Source organism: Xenopus laevis, chromosome 1L (genome assembly GCF_017654675.1).
Source record: "Xenopus laevis strain J_2021 chromosome 1L, Xenopus_laevis_v10.1, whole genome shotgun sequence".
NCBI classification, from domain to species: Eukaryota; Metazoa; Chordata; class Amphibia; order Anura; family Pipidae; genus Xenopus; species Xenopus laevis.
This window is the reverse complement of record NC_054371.1, coordinates 165,732,611-165,755,284: the sequence shown is the minus strand read 5'-3', so window position 1 is coordinate 165,755,284 and position 22,674 is coordinate 165,732,611. Positions and strand designations below refer to the sequence as shown.

The window sequence follows — 22,674 nt, the reverse complement described above, 5'->3', positions numbered from 1 at the left end:
AGTCCAGGATAGCAGGCAAGTACCTTAAAGGAGCTGTTCAGTGTAAAAATTAAACTGGGTATATAGATAGGCTCTGCAAAATAAAAAATGTTTTCAATTTAATTAAAATGTAATCTATAAAGGCTGGAGTGAACAGGTAACTAAAAAGTAGGAACTGTTGTGAAGCGCAACTTTATAATTTCACTACACATTTCATAAATTTACCTTTCCCTTTCATTTTAGGTGGAGCTCCTATGGGAAGATGCAGTAATCATGTTTGAATACTTCAGACCCAAAACTCTTCCTGAATTTGACAGCTACAAAACCAGCACAGTATCAGCTGACTTGGCTAACTTGTTAAAGAAGATGGGATCAATTGTACCCCAATCAGAAAAGCCTAAGCTGAGCATGGAAAGCTTGTCTGCTTATATTGAGGGCATAAGTAGTAAGGTATTCAATTACTTGTCTCAGAAATGCTTGTGTCTCGTAAGGGCTACACTCCACTGAAGATTTTGTAGGATGGCTTCGATAGACAAAACCACATCCTGCATGTCGGATGTAGTTACAAAATATAATGGGACTGATACAAAAATCTGATGTGTAAACTTTATGGAAAATTGTCCATCCGGTGCAGCACAACTATCGGATGCAAATAGTGCATACATGCATCTTCATCTGATGAGGTGGTGCCTGACCAAATTTTTTGTCTCCATTGAAATATACAGAATGTCGAATGTAGATGCATGAACAAACCACACCATTCAACTTTATCTGATCCAACTTCACATTCTGGCTATAGAGTGATCAGCTTTTGTAGCATCCTACAAATCTTGTGGTTTTGCATGCAGTTCCATGACAAGATCAGATAAAATCTGACCCACAATATCTGATCAGAATCTCCTGTGTAGTTTTATCCTAAAAGCCAAACACCAACATTAAATTACTGTATAGGTATACACATTTCTTAGCTTTTAAATGTGGTCATTCTGATTTGTGGTGTCTGCAGACATTCCTTATATGCTACATACAAAAATACTGAACAAGCCTACTATATAGAGTGGATCGGTAGAAAATCCATACTCTTGCCTTTCATCAGAAATAGCTACAAAGTTTTTTAAAGTAATGAAAATATCATGTACTGTTGCCCAGCACTGGTAAAACTGATCTGTTTGCTTCAGAAACACTACTATAGTTCATATAAACAAGCTACTGAGTAGCAATGGAGGAAATTGAAAAAGGCTATATGGCACAGGTTAAATAGTGGATAACCTATAACACCATTATGTTCTACAGAGCTTATCTGCTGTGTAACCTGAGCCTTTTCTCATTGGCTGCCCACATTGCTACACAGCAGCTTATTTATATAAACAATAGTAGTGTTTCTGAAGCAAACACATCAGTTTTACCAGTGCAGGGCAACACTGCATTATATTTTTATTACTTTAAAACACTTTTATATTTTGATGTTACTGTTCCTTTAAGGTAAATTCCACTGATTTATCTTTTCTTCTGTTTTTAGTCAAAATACTTACTGAACAGTAACATCTAATGTTATATTTGAATCTGTTTATTGAATCACATAATCTATCATTTAAACTATACACATTTTAGCTATACAATGACTAATTATTGTGCCCATAAATGTACAATTTGTGTAACTCATAGAAAAACTTTTGAAGAAAATTACGAAGCATGTGGATCAAGCAATGACCGTGCAGAGCAGTGTGACAGGGGCAGAAAGGGTTTAAACTCCAGAGGCTGTCCCCTAATGACCTGACTGGCTTTATTACACATTAATTAATAAAAAAATATTTCTATGTACTATTTATAGAGTTAGATCAACTGATTATATTGGGATCAATTTACTGAATCAAATGAACTATCTCCTATGTGAACTTGTGGAATGACTAGTTATTCTATGTCACTGAGCCCTTCAGTCCCATGAGGCCCCCTATAGTTTCTGCTCCCCCAGCAGTTGCAGGGTTGGTTTTCGTTCTAGTTTATTTTAGTAAAGTCATTGGTGAGTAGCTGATGATAAATACATTCAAGTTCAAGTTTTTGTCCTACCTACATGTTACCTACATGTGTAGCGCACAGAAGGAGCTTGACCACAGATTTTGGTACTGAGTATGTGTATAACAAACTTGTATGGGGCCCAAAAGTTTCTTATTGTGGCCCTGGCTGTTGCCCTCAATGAACAAAAGTTCATTTTAGATTCTCCTGTCTTTGAATTCAGCTAAACTGGAAAATGTCACCATGGGGATTTGTGGTCAATGCAATAATCCTTAATAACAGGATTATGTTCTTTGTACTATATCACCATGGAGAATTTAGATCACTGCTACCCCCCACAACCAAATTAATAATTTGGAAAGAAAATAAAAAATGCTGTTGAATATCATACCAAAATTGTTTGCCCCAACACCGATGTGGACTAATAAAGTATGCTCTCCTGTTGGGGAAAACCATTACAATTTTGGTTAGAAAGTGCCCCTAGCAAGCACTATGGTGCTGGGATAGAGCTCCCAGTTCGGACATCCATGTTGAGATTGTATACATGCACATAATGAAGATGTCCTAGCTCACTTATTTTGTGTATTCATGTGAAGTCGGATCAACCACCTCATCCCCTCTTTTCTAGCCAAAACTGTATTGGGTTTCCCAACTGGAGCACAAAACATATTCTCTGAAAAATGGTTTAGAAATCATAAATTCTGCGAGGGTATGTAAACTTATGAGCACAATTGTATTAGTGGTGAATCCTTTGTAAGGTTACTCCGCAACTCCAGTTACTTTACCAATACTTGAAACTGTATTTCATGTCCTGGATAAATAAATAACCTTCATAGACATCAGCTAGCTATGTTTAGAAGAAAAAATAACTCAAAGATTACACAAGATCATTAAACATCTTATGCTGGCCATTCATGTTTAAAATTGTCTTTCCCTTGACAAATAGTTGTGGGAAAGATCATTCGGTAGATAAGTATAATAACATAGGGCAAAATCTAGCAGATGGATAGAAACAAATCCGTTATTTTCAGATTCAGAGAACACATTCTGATATTGCTTCTTATATAAGTTCACCTGATTGGCAAACCAACCAATATCCATGATACTGAAGATTTCAGTATGCTTTTATCAGTATACACTGAAACTGAAGTGACTGAACTGTATTTGTAATCTATAAAAACAATTTATAATACACCCTTGAGTACTTAGAAAGCTGAGTTTTATTTTAGCCAGGCCACTGGTTTTGAGATGAATTAAAAGGTATATAAATTTACAAGAGGAGAGTGCTAGTCTTCTCTTTACAAAGTACGGCTCAGACCCTAGAATATGCCATGCATTTTTTGTTTCCAGACACAAATGGGATATTATTAATTTAGAAAGTCCAAAGAATAGCAACTAAGATGGTAAAAGGTATGTAAAGTTATGAAAGACTGGTCAAGTTGAGGTTGTTTACATTGGAGAAAGGGTGATATAATAACTATGTTTAAATATATAAAGGATCAGTACAATAAACTCTCTAATGCTTTACATTAGAAGGCTCTTTCAGCTGTCACAAGAGCATCCATTCCGATTAGAAAAAAGTAGGTTCCATCTTAAATGGGTTGTTCACCTTCCAACACTTTTTTCAGTTCGGTTGGTTTCAGATCACCAGAAATAAAAAATACAAAAATTCCAATTACTTTCTATTTTTATAATATTGAAGTGTAAAGTTTCATTTTTCACCTTTCTAAAGCAGCTCTGGGGGGGGGGGTACCAACCTTCTAAACTGTTCTAAATTGTTCTAAATTGATACAATTTGTTGCTACATTTCTTATCTTTGACCCTGCTGAACAGAATCCCTGGGTTTAATTAAAGGCAGCTGTTAGACTTGATATAATGGTGTCTAATACTCCTGAGATGCTGAGCCATGTATCCACTAAATGTTGCAAAATTGTAACAGTTCCGAATCTGCACCTGAATTACTGAGCTGCCAGACTCAAACACCAGAGACAGGGACATAAAAGGGGAACTCCACACAAACATAACTTAAGCTTTTTGAAAAGTAAACATAATTTCAAGCAACTTTTGCAGTATACATTAACTAAAAAATAAGCAGACTTTTCATGATTTTTAATGGTTTGGAACAGTTCCCTAAGCCTAGCCCCCTGCTCTCCTGCTGATCTGTCTGACTACTTTGCTGAGCTTGCTGACTACTGTTACTTTGTATCAACCGCCATCTGTCCTTAGCCTGCATCCTCCAAACCCCACAATTCCCTGCACATGTGATTTCATTAAGTAATGGAACATCACAGTGCAATGCTGTCTGTAAGATGTAGATTGCCATCTTGCCAGTCAGGAGTGATTTTTTTCCTCCTATGAGGCAAATTCAAATCAAATTACTATGTAGATGTAGGTCACAGGTTTATTTATATTTGACATCACTGCAGTGTGGAGAGATTTTAGTAAAATTGAGTGAATTAAGGGGGTTATTTATCAAAGGTGGTTTCCACAAAAAATTCGAGTTCTCTAGGGTATTTTTTTGTCAAAAATCAATTAAATTAAAAAAATAAAACGTGAAAAAGTCATCAACATTTAGTATACCCAGAAGCTTGAATCGGCAAATACTCCATCTAAAATCTGTCAAGGTCATGTAGAAGTCAATGGCAGAGGTCCCTTCAACCATTTGAAGATGTTAATAGCCTTCATGGTGTTCAAGTTTTTCAGTGGGTGTCGATTGAAAATTTAATCAGAGCGATTACAGTTTTTTTTTCACTGAAAATTCAATCAATTGAGTTGATGTAAGTTTTTTACATTCAAATTTTTTCTTAAATTAGAAAAAGTCTAAAAAAGCTCACAAAGCTTTAAAATTCAACCTTTGATAAATAACCCCCTAAGAGAAGTGATAAAACTTTCACTATTATATACAGAAAATTGCAGTATTACAGAAACTTAAAATTCTGTGAAGCACTGTTTGTGAGACTTTATTGTGTTGTTTTTAATGATGATCCTTTTTTGCTCCTGAATTTTAAAACATTGTTTGGGGCACTCGGTTGTAAAAAAAAAAAATGGAGATTCATAACTAAAATCGGAACTTTTTATAATAATAACAGAAACCAGATGCACATTATATAGCATAGTACTGTCTACATCATAGTCAAACTTAATTCTAAGGCAGTTGTCCTTATGTTAAAATGATAATGCAATGATAAGATTTATAAGATTGCTAAAAAGTGAAGCAGGTTTTCTTTTTTGGATTTATACAGGTACCAGCACTCCCAGATGGAGCAGATCTCTCTCCTTTAGTACTGAAGGAACTGTATTATCTGCTTGCTGATTATCATTTTAAGAACAAAGAGCAGTCAAAGGCTATTAAATTTTACATGCATGACATATGCATCTGCCCAAACAGGTAGGTGTAATTCCATTTTCTATTTGTTTTTTTTCCCTATTCATTCTCTCACTTTTTTTTTTAAAGGCGGCCTGTCTCCCTAAGAAACAACTCCAAATTCTATTTTATGATGTTTGTCAAGCAAAATAAACTTCACGTACACTATATCATTTAAATCTTGTTTTAATAAAGTAATTGCCTGCTCCACCTCAATTCCTAAGCCAAAGAGGAGGGGCATGCAATATATGATTGACAGCTGAAAATGTTAAATGAGTTTTTATAACAGTTATGGATTTTTAAATAAAAAAGGATTTGGGTTTTCATGTTTAATTTGAAAAGGACTTATTTCATTTTACCGCTTTTTACATTTAGATGACAGCTCCTCTTTAATATTTGCTCCCCACTTGCAAATACTCCTTGTCAGACTTTACCCCTTCTTCTTTAGCATTCATGTTTCTTCTTATCTGTTGCTGTTCATTATCTGTGCTTTGCAGGTTTGATTCTTGGGCTGGTATGGCCCTTGCACGAGCAAGCCGTATCCAGGACAAATTAAATTCAAATGAACTAAAGAGTGATGGGCCTACCTGGAAGCTTGCTACTCCTGTCCTGAACTGCTTTAAGAGGGCACTTGAGATTGACCGTTCAAATCTGTCTCTGTGGATTGAGTATGGTTCTATGTCCTACACACTGCACACCTTTGCCTCCCGCCAGCTGAAACAGTTACTTAAAGAGGTGTCTCCAGAAGTAGTGACTCAGGTGAGACTGATGTGAAACTTGTAAACTGTAGTCACAGAGGCAACATTTTCAGATCAACAAAGCATAATTAATTCACTGCCTTGCAACCATTTTCCAGGGTGTACTATCTCCAAGCAGGTGAAGTATTAAAATAAATAACATCATCTCTTACTCATGACCCAGTCCGTAATTAAAAAAAAAATAATAGGAAATATATTGGTAGAAATAGCAGGCGATCAGTGCATGACAGTTAGTGGGTTATTTACTAAACTCCGAATGCAAAAATCACGCAAAATTTGTGATTGTTTTTTTTTTTTTTTTAATATAAATTCTTTATTAAACCCCAAGGATGGAAAAGTCAGAATCTGAAAATCTGGCATCTCAGACCTGTCAAGGTTGCATATAAGTCAATGGGAGAAGTCCCAATGATTTTTTGATGTACACTGGGTTTCGTGCAATACCCCGAGTTTTCTTGTGAAAATTCACGAAAATTGGATGGAGAAATCCGGTATAAAATTAGAAAATCTGATTTTTTTCCCGCAAAGCAAATTTTTGCGAAATTGTAATAATAAATAAGTGTAAAAAACCTGAGCAGATTTGATCGGAGTTTGTAGCAGAAAATACTTTCTCTGTCGTCTCTGGGGGACACGGGGACCCTAGGGGTTAAGCTCCATCCTCTAGGAGGCAGGACACTTTAAAATTATTCAAAAAGGGGCATGTCTGGAGTCCAGCGTAACCCTTTTTTAAGTGTCCTTGCTACCGGGAGGACAGTCTCTCTCAGAGAGAAGTTTATTACTATAATTGACACCACATTGGACGAAAGGGGCAACCCAGTAGCAGGAGGGACCCTTGCATCCTGGAGGGTGGCCCCCCTACGAGGGAACACCACTGGGGCCAACACTCACAGCCCAAAAAAGGCTGATGGAGCCCATCAGACAAGACTGCTTCCCACAGGAAACAGAGGGTCTGGATGGTGGATACAGAGGCCTGACAGTGTGGACCAAACAGCCATTCGGTACAGGTAGGATGAGGGGTATCTCAGTCAGCTCCCTTGGACCTAAGCCGGCCAGCGCATCCCAGCAGTGCCTTGACTGCAAGGACGCATCCCACTCCTCACTGCTCCCCCCTCCCCTTCCTTCAGTGACGGGACACGAAAATAGCCGCAAAAAGGGGGGGGGGTGGATCAGAGGTGCTGGCCTCCCAGGCGCAGACTAGAACAAGTGCACTAGGAGGAATCAACCCCTGCGGTCGGTGTGGCTTCAAAAAAAAACCATAACTTAAAACGCCTGACGCACGACCACAGGGGGAAGGGCGCAGCTCTCTCGCGCCATTTTGGTTAAGGGCAAAACGGCCCTGAAGCGCGCCAAAAGCGTCCGACATTTTGTAAGCGCACAATCGCGGTTTCAGGCGTTACAACGCTCCCTCACTCTCCACACACCCAGCCACTGCAGGAGTTGTATTCAGACGGCTGCACGCTCCCAGCTTTCACTAAAAGCACAAAGAGAGTGGAAGATGGAGTACAGCCATACCTCATACGCCTGTTTATTCCGCAGTACCATATTGTGAGATGGCAGAAGGTAGGACGGGATTTAATCCCTAGGGCGGGGGGAACAGCCCCAGCAGCAACTCATGTTTTGTTCTTTGCCTGCACTAAATGCCAGTCTAAATTCTCAGTCCAGGCAAACAAACAAAGTCTGTCTCATGCAGGGAGTTCTGAAGCACAGGGCACGTCTCAGGGCACAGGAGGAAATACCTCACAAGAGACAACAGCTCCACTTTGGGCAATTCAATTGTCACAATCTCTAGCTTCCCTACAGGGAATCCCTACAGAGGATCTCCGGCTAGCCACAGAGCTTCGGGTGGACCATAAACTGGTCCAAGTCCAAGTTAATTCCCAGTCACCAGATGTCATTCCTGGGTGACCAGACTGGCCATAAACATTCTAGAACTTCGAGCTGTAAAATTGGCACTCGATCAATGGTTCAAGCAAGACCGGTATGGATGAAAAGTGATAACGCAACAACTGTGGCATACATAAGTTGGCATGGAGGAACCCACAGCAAAGCGGCCCTAGCAGAAGCGCAACAAATACTACGTTGGGCAGAAGCCAACAGGGTGAAACTGTCAGCAATCCACATCCCCGGGGTATCCAACATTAAAGCAGATTATCTCAGCCAAAACCGCTTGGACGCAGGAGAATCGGAGTTGCACCCGGAAGCGTTTGACAAACTAGTTCATCACTGTGGATGACCACAAATAGACCTGATGGCATCCAAAACCAACCGGAAGGTCACAAAATACTTTGCCCGATGTCGAGATCTGACAGCATCAGGGACAGACGCAATGACGCAGAACTGGAGTTTCAATCTAGCGTACGTCTTTCCACCCCTTCCTATGCTGCCTCGACTGCTCAGATCAGACAATCACAGATCACGGTAATGGTGGTGGCACCACACTGGCCAAGAAGGATCTACAGGATATGTCAATAGATCATCCGATTCTGTTGACACCAAGACCCTATCAGACCTTCTCCTACAAGGCCCGATAGCACGTCCTAACCCGGACCTATTCCTTTTGATGGGGTGGCTGTTGAGGTAGCCATCTGGCGGAAACAGGGACTATCAGAAGAGGTCATTAAAACCATGCTAAAAGCCTGAAAACCGACATCATCTAAATCCTACCACAGAGTATGGCAGTCGTATTAAAATTGGTGTATTGAAGAGGGCCTGCCATTTTTAGAACTCAAAATTTCCAGAATACTGTCTTTTCTTCAGAGAGGACTTCAATTGAACCTGAAACTCAGCTCCCTAAAGGTACAAATTTCAGCCTTATCAGTGTTAGTCCAGTCAAGACTGGCACTAGACGATTCAATAAGAACATTCATTCAGGGAGTACAACATCTACGACCTCAATTTCGCTCTCCAGTCCCAGGATGGAACTTGAATCTTGTGCTCAAAGCACTACTTGATCCACCCTTTGAGACAATGGCATACATTTCAGAGTCATTGCTTACCAGGAAGGTGGTATTTTTGGTGTCAATCTCTTCAGCCAGAAGAATATCCGAGCTGAGTGCACTATAATGTGAGGCGCCCTTTCTAATTTTCCACAAGGATAAAGCAGTACTAAGAACCCTACCATCATTCTTACCTAAAATGGTATCCCAGTTTCACGTCAATCAGGAAATTGTAGTTCCTACATTGTGTACTGACCCGAAGAACAACATAGAGCGTAGCACTCCGTTGGTACATAGAAAGAACCAAACCCTTTCGACATTCCACATCCTTGTTCCTAATACCTGCAGGCCCCAAAAAGGGTCAGGCAGCCTCCAAGGCTATCATAGCAAGATGGTTCAGAGAAACAATATGAAAGGCATACCTGTCCAAGGGGAAGACTCCACCAGTAAATGTGCAAGCCCACTCAACAAGGGCAGTATTCGCTTCTTGGGCCTGGCGCAACTCCACCTCAGCAGAGCAGATTTGCAAAGCGGCTACCTGGTCCTCAGTTCACACATTTACAAAATTTTACAAACTTGACACACACTCCTCAGCCGAGGCAGCGTTTGGTCGTAAGGTGCTGCATTCCATAGTGCAGCAATGTGTCGGTACAATTCTAATCTTCCCACCCTTGTTCTGGGGCTGCTTTGTTAAGTCCCCTAGGGTCCCTGTGCCCCCCAGAAATGACAGAGAAAAAAAGATTTTTTGATACTCACTGTAAAATCTGTTTCTCTGTATTAGATAGGGGGACACAGGGCTTCCCGCCCTCTTTAGAATTGTTGACCACTTTGGTCTCGGGGAATATGCCTCATGTTATATGTTCTGCCGTTTTTATATTGGTTATCTGTTATTATTCACTTATAGCAGTATCTTTGGTACAAACTGAGTGGAATAAGCATCGCGTGTGGGGTTACGCTGGACTCCAGACACGCCCCTTTTTGAATAATTAGAGGTCAGCGATAACGAACGGCGGCATCACGTGACCGCAATGTCATCGCTTCACAGGGAACCCACAAGAGCCTAGTGCGCATGTGCAGGGCATAGCTGAGAACTACTTCACATGCATGTGCCCTATTGAGAATGATTTCTGGACTGCAGCATGTGTATGCTTTTATATATATGTTTCAACTTTTTTAAAAAATGATTGCAGCACAAAGGTTAATGAAAAAACTTATGAGGGAATGCTTGGTGGTAAATGTATTTGCTTTTTATGGTCAACACTTGGAGATTAAGTTGATTTTAGACTTTCCTTCTCCTTTAAAGGTTTTCTGTCTTTTAGATTTAAAACGTGACCCTGTATATAGGCTGCATTTACTTGCACAAATGTAGTGGTCTAATTGGCAGCATTCAATAAGATAAATACAACAAAAGAAAGATTAGGTGGTCATTTATAACTGTATCAGAAACGTGCCAGTAGTGCATTTAATAAATCTATTTATCTCTCACAAATATGTCACCTTGACATAGAAACTTGTAAAAGCCTGTGCATATTTTCTTTTTCTCTTAATGTTTTTGTATCTCTTTTAAAGTATAAAATCATAGAGGAGAAGAAATGGAAATATAACATTTATGTAGTGATTCATGCATATTTGATTATAGTTTCTTTTTTGTTATGCAGTTAAAAGAACGACGGGACAGCATGCTAGAGACAGCCAAGCAGTGCTTTACTTCAGCTTCACGCTGTGAGGGAGATGGGGATGAAGAAGAATGGCTGATTCACTACATGCTAGGCAAAATCTCAGAAAAACAAAAGCTAGCCCCAGAGATTTATCTACAGCACTACAAACAGGCTGCTCACTACTTGCATGAGGAAGCTGCCCGTTATCCCAAAAAAATTCATTACCATAATCCTCCAGAGCTGGCTATGGAAGCACTTGAGGTAACAAACTAGCAGAAGCACACTGGTGAGGTTACATGTCATTAGATTCTATGATGCATGGGGCCAAGATATGTTTCAATTTTCAAGAAGCACACGAATCATTTAAGAGATTTGTACTACATCATATATTTTTTGGCTCGATGAAAAAATATTCATAAAATAGAAATATGAAAATAGATTTATGCAGAGAGGAAAAACATTAAATAACAATATTTTATTCCTCATAGCAATGGTTTTATGCATAATAATAAGAAAGTACTTTGTATACAACAGCTATCATAAAGGACCGCAAATTGGTGTTGTAGCTAATACAGGTATAGTGTCTGTTTTCCAAAAACCTTTTATCCATAGAACTCCATTGTAATCAAGCAATTAAAATGTTTATTTTTCTTTAGAAACGCCTGCACTGAGCAGTGCTAAGTAGTTATTCAAGCATGTTTATTATCAAAAATATAAAATACTTGTATATTAGAACCACAAAGTAATCCTGACATGTTTCATGCTTTCTGTCACCAACTTTATCTCTATGCATCTATCCTCACTTGATTTTATTTAGTATAAACTTGATTAAATCATTATGGCAGTGGCTCCTGTGCTGCTGGGAGCTTGATGCTGAACATAACACATCCTGCAAAAGGTGAGCTCAAATGCAGGAACTTTTTATTGCAGGGACTTAATATTCCTGAAACTTCCATCTATAACACTGTCAAATGCAAGTAGTTTTGCATATGATTATGAATCATGTGAATGGTATTGTAATGTGCCAGAGCATAGCTGAATTATGGATATATCTGGATCATGTGGAATACTGTAGAGAGAAAATTGGGACTGTAAACAATGTAACAGGTGTACAGCAATTTTAAGGAATAAGATATAAACTATTTTCTTCTGTAGGTATATTTCCGCCTTCATGCTTCTGTTCTAAAGCTTCTGGCAAAACCTGACCAAAGTTTGGATGCAAAAATGTTGTTCATGTTTATGAAGGATGCTTCAGAGGGCCCTTTTGCCAGGGGAGAGGAGAAAAATACCCCAAAAGTTGCAGAAAAGTAAGTGCTGTATCAGTTCATACTGTTCAATTCATCACTGACGTTGAGCAATGTAGGATATTTTGTAGGAAATTAACTGGGTCAATGTTGCATTGGATGTGGCTGGCAGTGTGTGCAATATGTGACAACTGTTTCTGACATTATTATTAAGCATGTCTCCAGTAGGGGTTCTATATGTGTGCAATGTGGTATCAGTTGAATGGCTGCAACCATCACCAATATTACCATCACCACTTGGGTGGAAATTAATTTGCACAAAGCTTTCATCCTCTGAATGATAAAATGGAATTATTATATTTAAAGGATTTCAGTTTCCTAACAACACAGCAGTTGAAATCCATTATTTGTAAACTTTCATTGAGTTTACAGGGCAACTCCTACTAAACAAATGGTCACATCCATTGCTGACTCTCTAAGCACATGTGTATTTATAAGAGGTGCATCTTTGGTTCATATCTAAATTAGTTATTATAATGAAGTGTATTATATATTTTAAAAGAATGCACAAGTATGCTGGTTAATGCTTCTTGATCATTTTGTATCCATTTTAGGATGTACATATTACCTAAATAGTATACATGTTATTCTCATTACACTCTCTCTTCCCTATTCCTTTTCCAGGGAGAAACCGTGCACACTTGATGAGGACTCTCATTCATCAGCTGGGACGATGCCGGGTCCTGGGAATTCCATTCCTTCCTCCTCTGGTCCAGGTCTGACATCTCCACCTTACACAGCTACACCGATTGACCACGATTACATCAAATGTAAACCCCCCCGTCAGCAGGCAACGCCGGACGGTACAGTCCCCCCTTCTAAATACCTCCAGCGCTGGGCAGAGCTCTGATTGCTGGGGAGGTGTGCTCAGGGGAACGCCTTCTATCCATCAACCAAAACACTGGCTGGCACGCTGGGAGGCAGTGAGCATTGCTGCACACTAACCTGTATCTTAACCACTCCCTTGCTGGAATTATCCATTCTGTGTTGTCCAAAGGCTTTTTTTCTGGTTCTTACTTTTAATGCTGCACAAATGCAATGCTAAACCCAAACGGGACTTGGAGGTGAAATGAAGAGTCTCTCACTGGTGCATTCTTTTATTCTATATGTGGGGATCATGATGGCACAGCTAGTATAACTAAACCCTTGAGATTCTAAATGAAATCGAGTATATTAAAGGGAGTAAGGAATAGCAGTACCTCAGGTATTAGGTAATAAGAATATATGCAATGTAAGTTGGATATATCCGGCATATACCATAAGGTAGCAGAACTGACAAACTAACCTAGCTGGTTTACTTTGGTAAACTCCATCTTCTCTGTCGACACTTTGTCCCGTTTGGAGGAGGCTGTTATTTTGCTCAATGTCCTTTCACTTCCTTGTTGGTGATTGGAAATGCATGCTGCAGGTTCCATTGTCTTTGCTGTCCTCACCTAATCAAAATTGGTGCTAGTTAACTTCTGCACACTGCAATATATCATTTCCTTCTAAAAGTCTTTATATAGGCTTGTTAACCAAAAAACAACTGTTATAATTTTTAAATTCTGGCTTAGGTATCATTGCATTGTTGCCTGATTTAATATTTTAATTTTGAGTTCATAATTTTAAATTCATGAAAATGTCCACTATACATTCATTATATTTTTTTATGTAAAATTAGGCAATTTATTTAAAATTATAAATTGCATATATAAAATTAAAAATTGAATATTTAAAATTGTTTCAGTTTTCTATCCTGGTGTTCTGATGTTTGAAACAAAATCAGTCAGATGATTAACAGACCTCTGAAGAACCATGCTAGGCTGACTTCTGCTTTATATTTTGCGTAGACTAAACAACAGAAAAGAGACTGAAAAATACCAAGTTTCATTGAAAATACATTCCAAAAAAATTTAAAACCACTGAATTTGTTTACATCCCCTTCAAATACATGTAAGGAAACTTTACATGTACTTCAGGGTACTCTACCATCAAACATACCTTCTATCTTATATATTATCTATGTGACAAGCCCAGAAGCATTTCAGACAAGTCACGTGTGTTTCCGTGCTTATGTTTCTGCTTACTGCAGGAAGTAACAGATTTTTTTTGTTTGTTTCAAAAGGTTCCAGAAAGGAAGCCCATCTCTAAATGTCTCTCAATTGGATCTGCAGTAGAATTCTTTGCATGTGTTTTGGTAAATGTTGCCTTTATCCTAAGAGTATAACATAATTGCAACATTGCCACAAACACTAACCAATGCATGTACCACAGTAAAACTGAAATGTCTGACCACCTCTTGGGATACTGTTGAATTTTTATGCACTAGAAGTCAGCTGCACCTGTAAACTAGCTTTGTCTGATTGTTGCCCAGCACAATGTTCCTTGGATGTACCTCATTCCTTCAAATGATTCACTTCTATTCCCCATCATGTGTTTCCTGGCTGTACCCTGGTGCTATTCAGTCCTGCCCTGCTTTTACCTGCTGTTCTCATGCTTTGCCAAAATGTCCTGAGTGACGTGGTAGGAAGCACCTCTCATCCTGCCGTTTTAGACTTTCAAGTGAACTGCATTTCATATTAACCAATCAATAATATGATTATGATGGGAAGCAGCAGAACTCCCCTCACCACTGAGTTTTAAATTCCACAGGTTTATTATTACAGTTAATGTTACCTTCTGGCAGCTGGGAGCATAGTTAAATACCCATACTTATTTGCTGACTTTGATCAGTCAACCTTTTTGATTTAACTATTTTCAATCTGTATTTGTTGTAAAAGGAAACATAGGTGTAAAATGTAGGTAGTTTGATATATATAATTTAGCCCTTTTCTACCTCACTAATAATATTTATTAGGTGAAACAAATATTCATAATGGAACTGGGTAGTGTATAGTGTTTATCTATATTGTGGATATTGCATTGCTTATAGGCTGTACATAGTCTGACTGGCACTTGGCTTATACCCATATATTATATTCTGCAGTAATGTTCTCTGTATAATTACTGTACACCCTAGTACTTCCTTTGCACTGCTGTTATTTGGTTTCCTTTTCTGGCTCCCATCAGACTGCTTTATACTTAAATTATCACTATAAACACAAATAAAAATAGCTTTTACATTTAGAAGAACAATATGTTTCAGTCCACAAATGCAGATATTGTTTAATAATATTTAATAAATGCATGGAATGGTAGAGTAGAAAGGATGGTAGGTGTTCCATGTCCTCAGGTTCCAGGGCTGCTGGTTGAAATGTTTCCACCTTGACCTTGCTCTCTCTACTCTGTTTATTGGCTGCTGGTGAAGGTGTACTCTACAGTTAATTATGTGGCTCATTCAATTTGTTTCTTCTTCTAGAACGGAGCCAGGACAGCATGCCAGTCATCTTGTCTGACTCCAGCTCCACACAGGATACATTCACAGAACCTGCAAGCTCCCAGGACAGCACAAAGCGACTGTTCTCAGAAAAGAAGGCCAACTGCTCATACACTGCAGTTAATTTCCGGGAGATTCAGGCACCAGCTGATGAAAGAGGTATTGTGTAACCTAAAGAGTATATGACTGCCAGAATGTGTGCATTATAATTAGGAATGCACTGAATCCAGGATTCGGTTCGGGATTCGGCCAAGATTCAGCCAAATACTTGTATGTGGCCGAATCTGCATCCTAATTTGCATATGTAAATTAGGTGTGGGAAGGGAAATCACGTGGCTTTTCATCTCAAAACAAGGTTTTAACGAGGTAAAACATTCTTTTCCTACTTTTTTCTTTCCTGACTCTATTTGCATATGCAAATTAGGATTCGGTTTGGTAGCAGGCCGAATCTTTCACAAAGTGGATTCGGTGCATCCCTAATTATAATAGTAATCGCTTGTGGATTCTTCAGCCATGGAAACATCCAAAATATATTTGACAACATTGTGTATTGTACATTGTTGATATTTTGTCATGTTTTCTATAACAATGCCTTGGTGATTTTCTTAACTAGCTCACATTATATGTTTATGGTATCAGATCTGCACATTCAGCCACAGGGCTCAGAATCTATCTATCCATCTATATCTATGTGTGTTTTCTGTTTGCTACATGTAGTTTGTTTTTTTCAGTATGTACTATACAGAAAAACTTAGTTCATAACAATAAAGGATTATAAAAATATTGTTGTTAAACACAATAAAGAATTGCTTTATACAGAACATTTATAGAGTTTCTTTTTCACAACCAAAGACAACTATCAAACGACAGATCTTTGCCTACTATGGTTCTGTGCCAATATTATAATCGCAGTAGGTAAGAGCTTGCCTTGCTTATGATCTTGGTTAGGTGATTCTTGGTAAACAAAAAATAGTAGGGCTATTTTTGAATTCAGAAAGTTACCAGAATCAATAACATGGATACTTGATATACCGTATTATAGGAGTACTACTGTAAAATACTAATACATTGTATATTTTGCAGGAAAAACTGAAGATCACATGGATAACCCTGACAGTTCGAGCACAGCAGAGTTGAAAGTGCACCCTGAATCATATATCTCTGTTACATGTACAACTCCTGTAAGGACTCTGCCCCCTCCTTTTCTAATGGGAGATAAGAAGAAGCCAGAATCTGTAGGTGATATGTCAGAATATCCCCAAACACTCCCTGAAGGATTAGAAGAGCAGCGCAAAGTTTTGATTGAGCAGTGCATCAACTCCTTCAGGTTGTGTCTGAGCCGCTTTCCTCAGCACTACAAGAGCTTGTACAGGTTAGCCTACCTGTATACCCACAGCAACAATTACCAGGTAAGTGCCATATATGTTACATTATATATATAAAAAAAAAAGTTTGAAACTATTACAATAATCCCCCATTTGCTGTAAAAGTTTGCATTGTGAATTTCCTTCTTTCGTGCCTTTTCTAGATAAAAATGAATGCCCAGCTTGAAGGTCATTTAGGCAGAGGCTTGGAGTGAATATTCATAGTTCTTGAAACTATGACTGAATCATTGATATGCTTATACTTTACTATATCTGTATAAATTGCATTAACTTAAAGGGGGTTTAAATTAGGCTTCAATTGAAACCTAGAGTAAGGTTACCTATTCATGTAAAAATTGGTTCACCTCTAGAAAGTCCAGCTGAAAGGGCTGTACTGATAACATTTTATTTAAATTCAAGCAGGGCAGTACAGCAACTGACATTTGTTAGAGATTATTATAAAATGATCTGGTATCCTTTTGGAGATTTTTGATAGTCCTATGAAACACCCTCACCCCCCCCCCAGGAAACAATTAGCACATTAGTAGAGAAAAATAATTTTATAAACTGGTTTACTGGAGTACCTTTATCATGCGTATGGATTTGTTAATGAAAAAAGAATTTGGTTTTCATGTTCATTTTAAAAATTACTTTTATTATACAGCTGTCTGGGTGACGGGCCCCCTTTAAGGACTCTTACACACGGGCGTTTGTTTGTGTGCTCCCCTGCGTTGCGCTTTCTTCCGTTCAGCCGCAGGTGAGCACAGGAGTAGATGCAATGAATTATTGTCAGTGGGGCTGTACTCACACACCAAACGCAGGTTGGGACACAGCATGTTGCATTTTACCTGTGTTCGGTGCATACATGCGTCTGTGTGAGTACAGTCCCATTTACAATAATTCAGTATCAATACAATAATCCATTTTCAATAATCAATCGGATTAACAGAACCGCATGATGTAATTTACAAAAAACCCAGTGACAATCTATTTGCATGTATGTTCTTTACAAACCAAAATATATGTACACTCTTTTTTTGTTTTTTTTCCCTCTGTGTAATAGATTGTATGTAGGACCTAGAGGGGAGCATATTCTGCTGTAACTGATGTTGTGTCCATGACTGTGTCCTGATAGGAAGTATGCACGATAAAAGCAGACAAGCATACTAGAATTAAATCACACCTAGCATTCACATTCCCCATGAACAGTTATAGAAATGCATATTATCTGTAGCACCATGTGTAGAGGCATTTCTATCAGGAAGTGAGTTTGAGTGGTGTTTCAAATGAGACTTTCAAATTAAACTTATCTGGTCTGTATCCAGCCTCCAACCCAGCCAACAATAATATGGTAGGGGCATATGCAGACAGGTTTTCATCTAACCAATCCCTGACTAATATGCTGCTGATTCAGTCGCAGAAAATATTTACAATCTTCCTGCTGTTTTTCAAACCTAAAACACTTGCAGCAGAGAGATCTACTTTGTGACAGCATGGCCTGACTGCCTATCCGTGATTGGATCTCAGCAGGACAGCTCAATTGTGTAGTGAATTTGCACTGAAATTGCACCTCACCATTCGTTCACTGACAGACATGTAGGAGGTTCTGTTGTCGAACACGCAGCACAAAAAAAAGCGCAAAATATGGTGAAGGTGAAAAATGTGGGAGAACTTAAATTGCAGGAATGTACAGTCTGACTATATTTTACTTCACTTGGGGTAATATATCATCATTTGTCCCCCTCCAATTTAGTAACTGATTGAAACATTTCAGTTTACTAGCACCTTTTCTTTCCCCCAACCTGTATTTTCATTTTATTACATTTCATGCATAAGTGAGAGTTGCTCACCAAAGGTACATATCGTGGCACATTCCTCCCTTTTAGACATACTGTAATGGTAGAGAACATATGCGTTTGTTAGCTGATGTTTGCACTGTTTGGTTCCTCTCGTTTATGTACAATAGCAAGCCTCTAATGATTCATCTTGAGCATGGGATGGCAGACCCGTGGGAACAGAGCTGTCTTCCTACAGGCCCTTTCACATAGGAATTAATATTTTCATAGCCCACGCACTACAGTCACCAGCAGCTCCCAGTGAGTTCAGGAGCAAGAATAATTCACCTCTTAAAAGAACAGCAACATATAAGTTGCATTTAGATATTTATCATCTATATGTGTGTATATATATATATATATATATATATGTATATGTATATGTATATGTATGCGATCTGTTATCCAGAATGCTCGGGACCTGGGGTTTTCCGGACAAGGGGTCTTTCCATAATTTGGATCTTTATACCTTAGAGTGATACTGACACTAAAAAAATCATTTTTAAAATATGAATGTACATTAAAAGTTACCTATAGGTCATGCTGATTGCTAATGACTCCTGCTGCACAAATAAGACAGCCCCCTCATAGGCAATAACAGGAAGTCAGATAGGTAATGTCATAGCTTTGGGCAAATACTTTATGGCAAAATTATAAAAAGCATGCAAAGTCAGTTTTATGGTAGATGTAAAAAAAGATACATTTTCTGGTGTCAGTATCTCTTTGTCTATTAGAAAGCCATGTTAACATTAAATAAACCCAATATGCTGGTTTTGCTTAAAATAAGGATTTATTATATCTTAGTTTGGATCAAGTACAAGCTATTGTTTTATCACTACAGAGAAAAAGCAAATAGTTTTTTAAAAATTTGCAGTATTCAAATAAAATGGAGTCTGTGGGAGACGGCCTTTCTGTAATCCGGAGCTTTCTGGATAATGGGTTTCCGGATAATGGATCCTATACCTGTATTTACATTTTCGTCTACCTAGCATGCTTCAAAAACCGTGTATTATTTTGCTTTGTAGCCCATAAAGTACTTTATATTTAAAGTAAACAATGTCAATATCCGTTTATACATAATTTGTTTATAAGCCTGATAAAAGTCTCCTTTTTAGATAAGCATTTTATATTACAATGCTAATAGCACTTTTACAATAAGGAGACCCTTTCTTCTATTGTATGTATAACAATAGGAATCCTAGGAAAAAACAATGTTTTGCGCCTAAATTTTACATTTTCATTTGTATGCCCTATAGGCTGAGTTTCACAAAATGGGGTTTAAAGCATGGCTAGGTCCCTGCTGATCAGATGCCATCTGCAGACCGGTTTTGTACTTAGTCTCATCAAGGTAGTGCAGGGTTTTTTCAGGATATGTCAGAAGAACAGCACATTAAAAAGATACTGACACCAGAAAATAACCTTTTTTTGATATCCATCATAACATTATCTTATATACTATTTATAATTTTGCCATATTTGCCTGATGCTTTTACATTGCCTTTCTTACCCCCATGTTCGTCTATGAGGGGGTTGCCATATTTGTGCATCAGTAGTCGGGTACCATTAGACATACCTCCCAACTGTTCCATTTTTTAGAGGTACAGTAGTCCCTCTTTTGACAGCTCAACCCGCAGTCCCTCGTTTTTACTGGAAAGTCAAGTTTTTCTGCTGCACTGAACAGCCAGAAAAATAAATAAAGTTTCTAAATTAATTGGCTTTTGGCAGAGAGCCCAGAGCAGCTGATAAGATACTTTATTAACAATTTCGAGATAAGTAATTGTAACAATATAGCATAACAGGTCCCTTGGGAGAATTTAGATGTACAGCTTAAAGGGCAATTCACCTTCATTAGCAAAACTGTAATAACTGGAAAAAAAACACAGAAATATGTTCAAACTTTCATAACCTGCCATATTTTGTAAAATTAACATGGTACTTAGAGGGTGTGGCCACATAAAATGGGCGTGGTCAAAAAGTTACCACGCTACGCACGCCAACTTTTTTGTCCCTCTTTTTATTTCCAAAATGTTCGGAGGTATGCAGTAGAAACTGACAGACTGAGATGGGACAGTCAGGTTGGCAAAACAGTCAGGTTTAGGAACTTCAAGTAATACTTACAAAAGCAGAACTATCAGCAAAAAACATCAGCATGACCTATATGTAACTTAATGTAGATTGATATTTTGTAGGGATGCACCAAATCTACTATTTTGGATTCGGCCCAACCCCCCAATCCTTCGCAAAAGATTTAGTCGAATATTGAACCGAATCTGAACCCTAATTTGCATATGCAAATTAGGGGTGGGAAGGGAAAACATTTTTTACTTCCTTGGTTTGTAACAAAAAGTCACACGATTTCCCTCCCCATCCCTAATTTACATATGTAAGTTAGGATTCGGTTCAGCCGGGCAGAAGGATCCGGCCGAATCCGAATCCTGCTAAAAAAGCCCGAATCCTGGCCGAATACCGAACCAAATCCTGGATTCGGTGCATCCCTAATATTTTGAAAAGAAAATTTTGTGTCAGTTGAGAATTTCTCAACCCGCTTCTCACTAGTAAATTGTGGTAATTTGTCCAGCACTGCTTTTTGAAGTTTGTACCTTAAAGGGGTGGTTTACCTTAAAGTTAACTTTAAGTATGTTCTAGAATGGCAAATTCTAAGCAACTTTTCAATTGGTCTTCATTATTTTTTTTTATATAGTTTTTTTTATTTGCCTTCTTCTTCTGACTCCTTCATGCTTTCAAATGGGGGTCACTGACCCCCATCTAAAAATAAATATTCTGTAACGCTACTCATTTATTGTTGTTGTTACTTTTTATTAATGGAAGTGTGTGCTGCCACAAGGAAAAATATTCAATATAGATGGAACCACTCTAAATACAAAAAAATATTATGGTTAAGTAAATAGCAAGGAGAATCACTCACAGTTCACCTCAGTCCCAAGGTGCAAAATCCAAAACACTAAATCCCAAAAGGAAGAGTGTGAGGATCTCCAATAATCAAGAACAAATTATGTTAAAAAAGTAGAAAATTTATTAGGACATAAAACCTAACGCATTTCGTGCCTAATGGGGCACTTACTCATAGGCTGAAGCCTATGAGTAAGTGCCCCATTAGCTGAAGCCTATGAGTAAGTGCCCCATTAGGCACGACACGCGTTAGGTTTTATGTCCTAATAAATTTTCTACTTTTTTAACATAATTTGTTCTTGATTATTGGAGATCCTCACACTCTTCCTTTTGGGATTTAGTGTTACTTTTTATTTATCTTTCTATTTAGGCCCTCTTCTATTCATATTCCAGTCTCTGCATGGTTTCTAGGGTAATTTGGACCCTAGCAACCAGAAACTGGAGAGCTGATGAATAAAAAGCTAACTCAAATAACTACGTGTAATAAAAAATTAAAACTAATTGCAAATTGTCTCCGAATATCACTCTCTACATCCTACTAAAAATTAATTCAAAGGTGAACAGGTGTACGGTTCAATAACCTAACCCAATGTTTCCACATTTCTTAATATGCTTGTGTCTGATGTCACAAAGGGGGTGGGTGGCGAGTGTCTATAAATCGGGCACGGCAGTGGGACACTGTTAGGTTGCTTGTGGAAGGGCGGTAAGGGTACTAAGAAGAGCTAGGCCCAAACCCACCCATGCAGGCCCAGACTGGCAATCTGTGGGTTCTGGCAAATGCCAGAGGGGCTGCTATAAGGTGCAATAGAAAGTCAGTATTTAGTGGGCTGATTGGGTCTCTGTGTACCTGAAATGCCAGGGCCTATTGTGATTCTCAGTCCAGACCTGCTTTGGACCCAAACTATTTGCCTCAGCTCATGGATGGCCAGATTGGGTAAAGTTGCACTTGTTCTTCCTAGACCATCAGATATTCTGGTGCATACACAAGAACAAAGAAGCAGTTGGACTTTTAAAATGTATAAATAGTTAAAAATGTTTCCCTGTTGTAGCATTAAGTGTGTACCATAGCTCTTAAATTTAAATTATTGTATATTTTATAATATTCACAATTGTGTTTTTACAAAAATCATCTAAGAAACAGGCATACATAATTACTTGTTCAGTAGATGAGCTGCCCATACAGCTTAAGTTAAAATAAAAT

At 38.3% G+C, this 22,674-nt stretch overlaps 1 protein-coding gene across 5 annotated transcripts in view; it reads left to right on the top strand.

Annotated features, from left to right (window-relative positions):
* Positions 1-22,674, top strand: part of cabin1.L (calcineurin binding protein 1 L homeolog) — a 93,519-nt gene that overhangs the window by 27,383 nt on the left and 43,462 nt on the right. For 3 of the 5 annotated variants that reach the window (XM_018261881.2, XM_018261873.2, XM_018261865.2), the window contains exons 21-28: positions 223-429; positions 5,235-5,380; positions 5,854-6,115; positions 10,706-10,966; positions 11,861-12,012; positions 12,634-12,812; positions 15,347-15,523; positions 16,448-16,773. In XM_018261881.2, the coding sequence (XP_018117370.1) occupies positions 223-429; positions 5,235-5,380; positions 5,854-6,115; positions 10,706-10,966; positions 11,861-12,012; positions 12,634-12,812; positions 15,347-15,523; positions 16,448-16,773 (1,710 nt within the window). The remainder of the gene's footprint in view (positions 1-222; positions 430-5,234; positions 5,381-5,853; positions 6,116-10,705; positions 10,967-11,860; positions 12,013-12,633; positions 12,813-15,346; positions 15,524-16,447; positions 16,774-22,674) is intronic. The other 2 variants (XM_018261890.2, XM_018261885.2) reach the window with 1 other exon arrangement.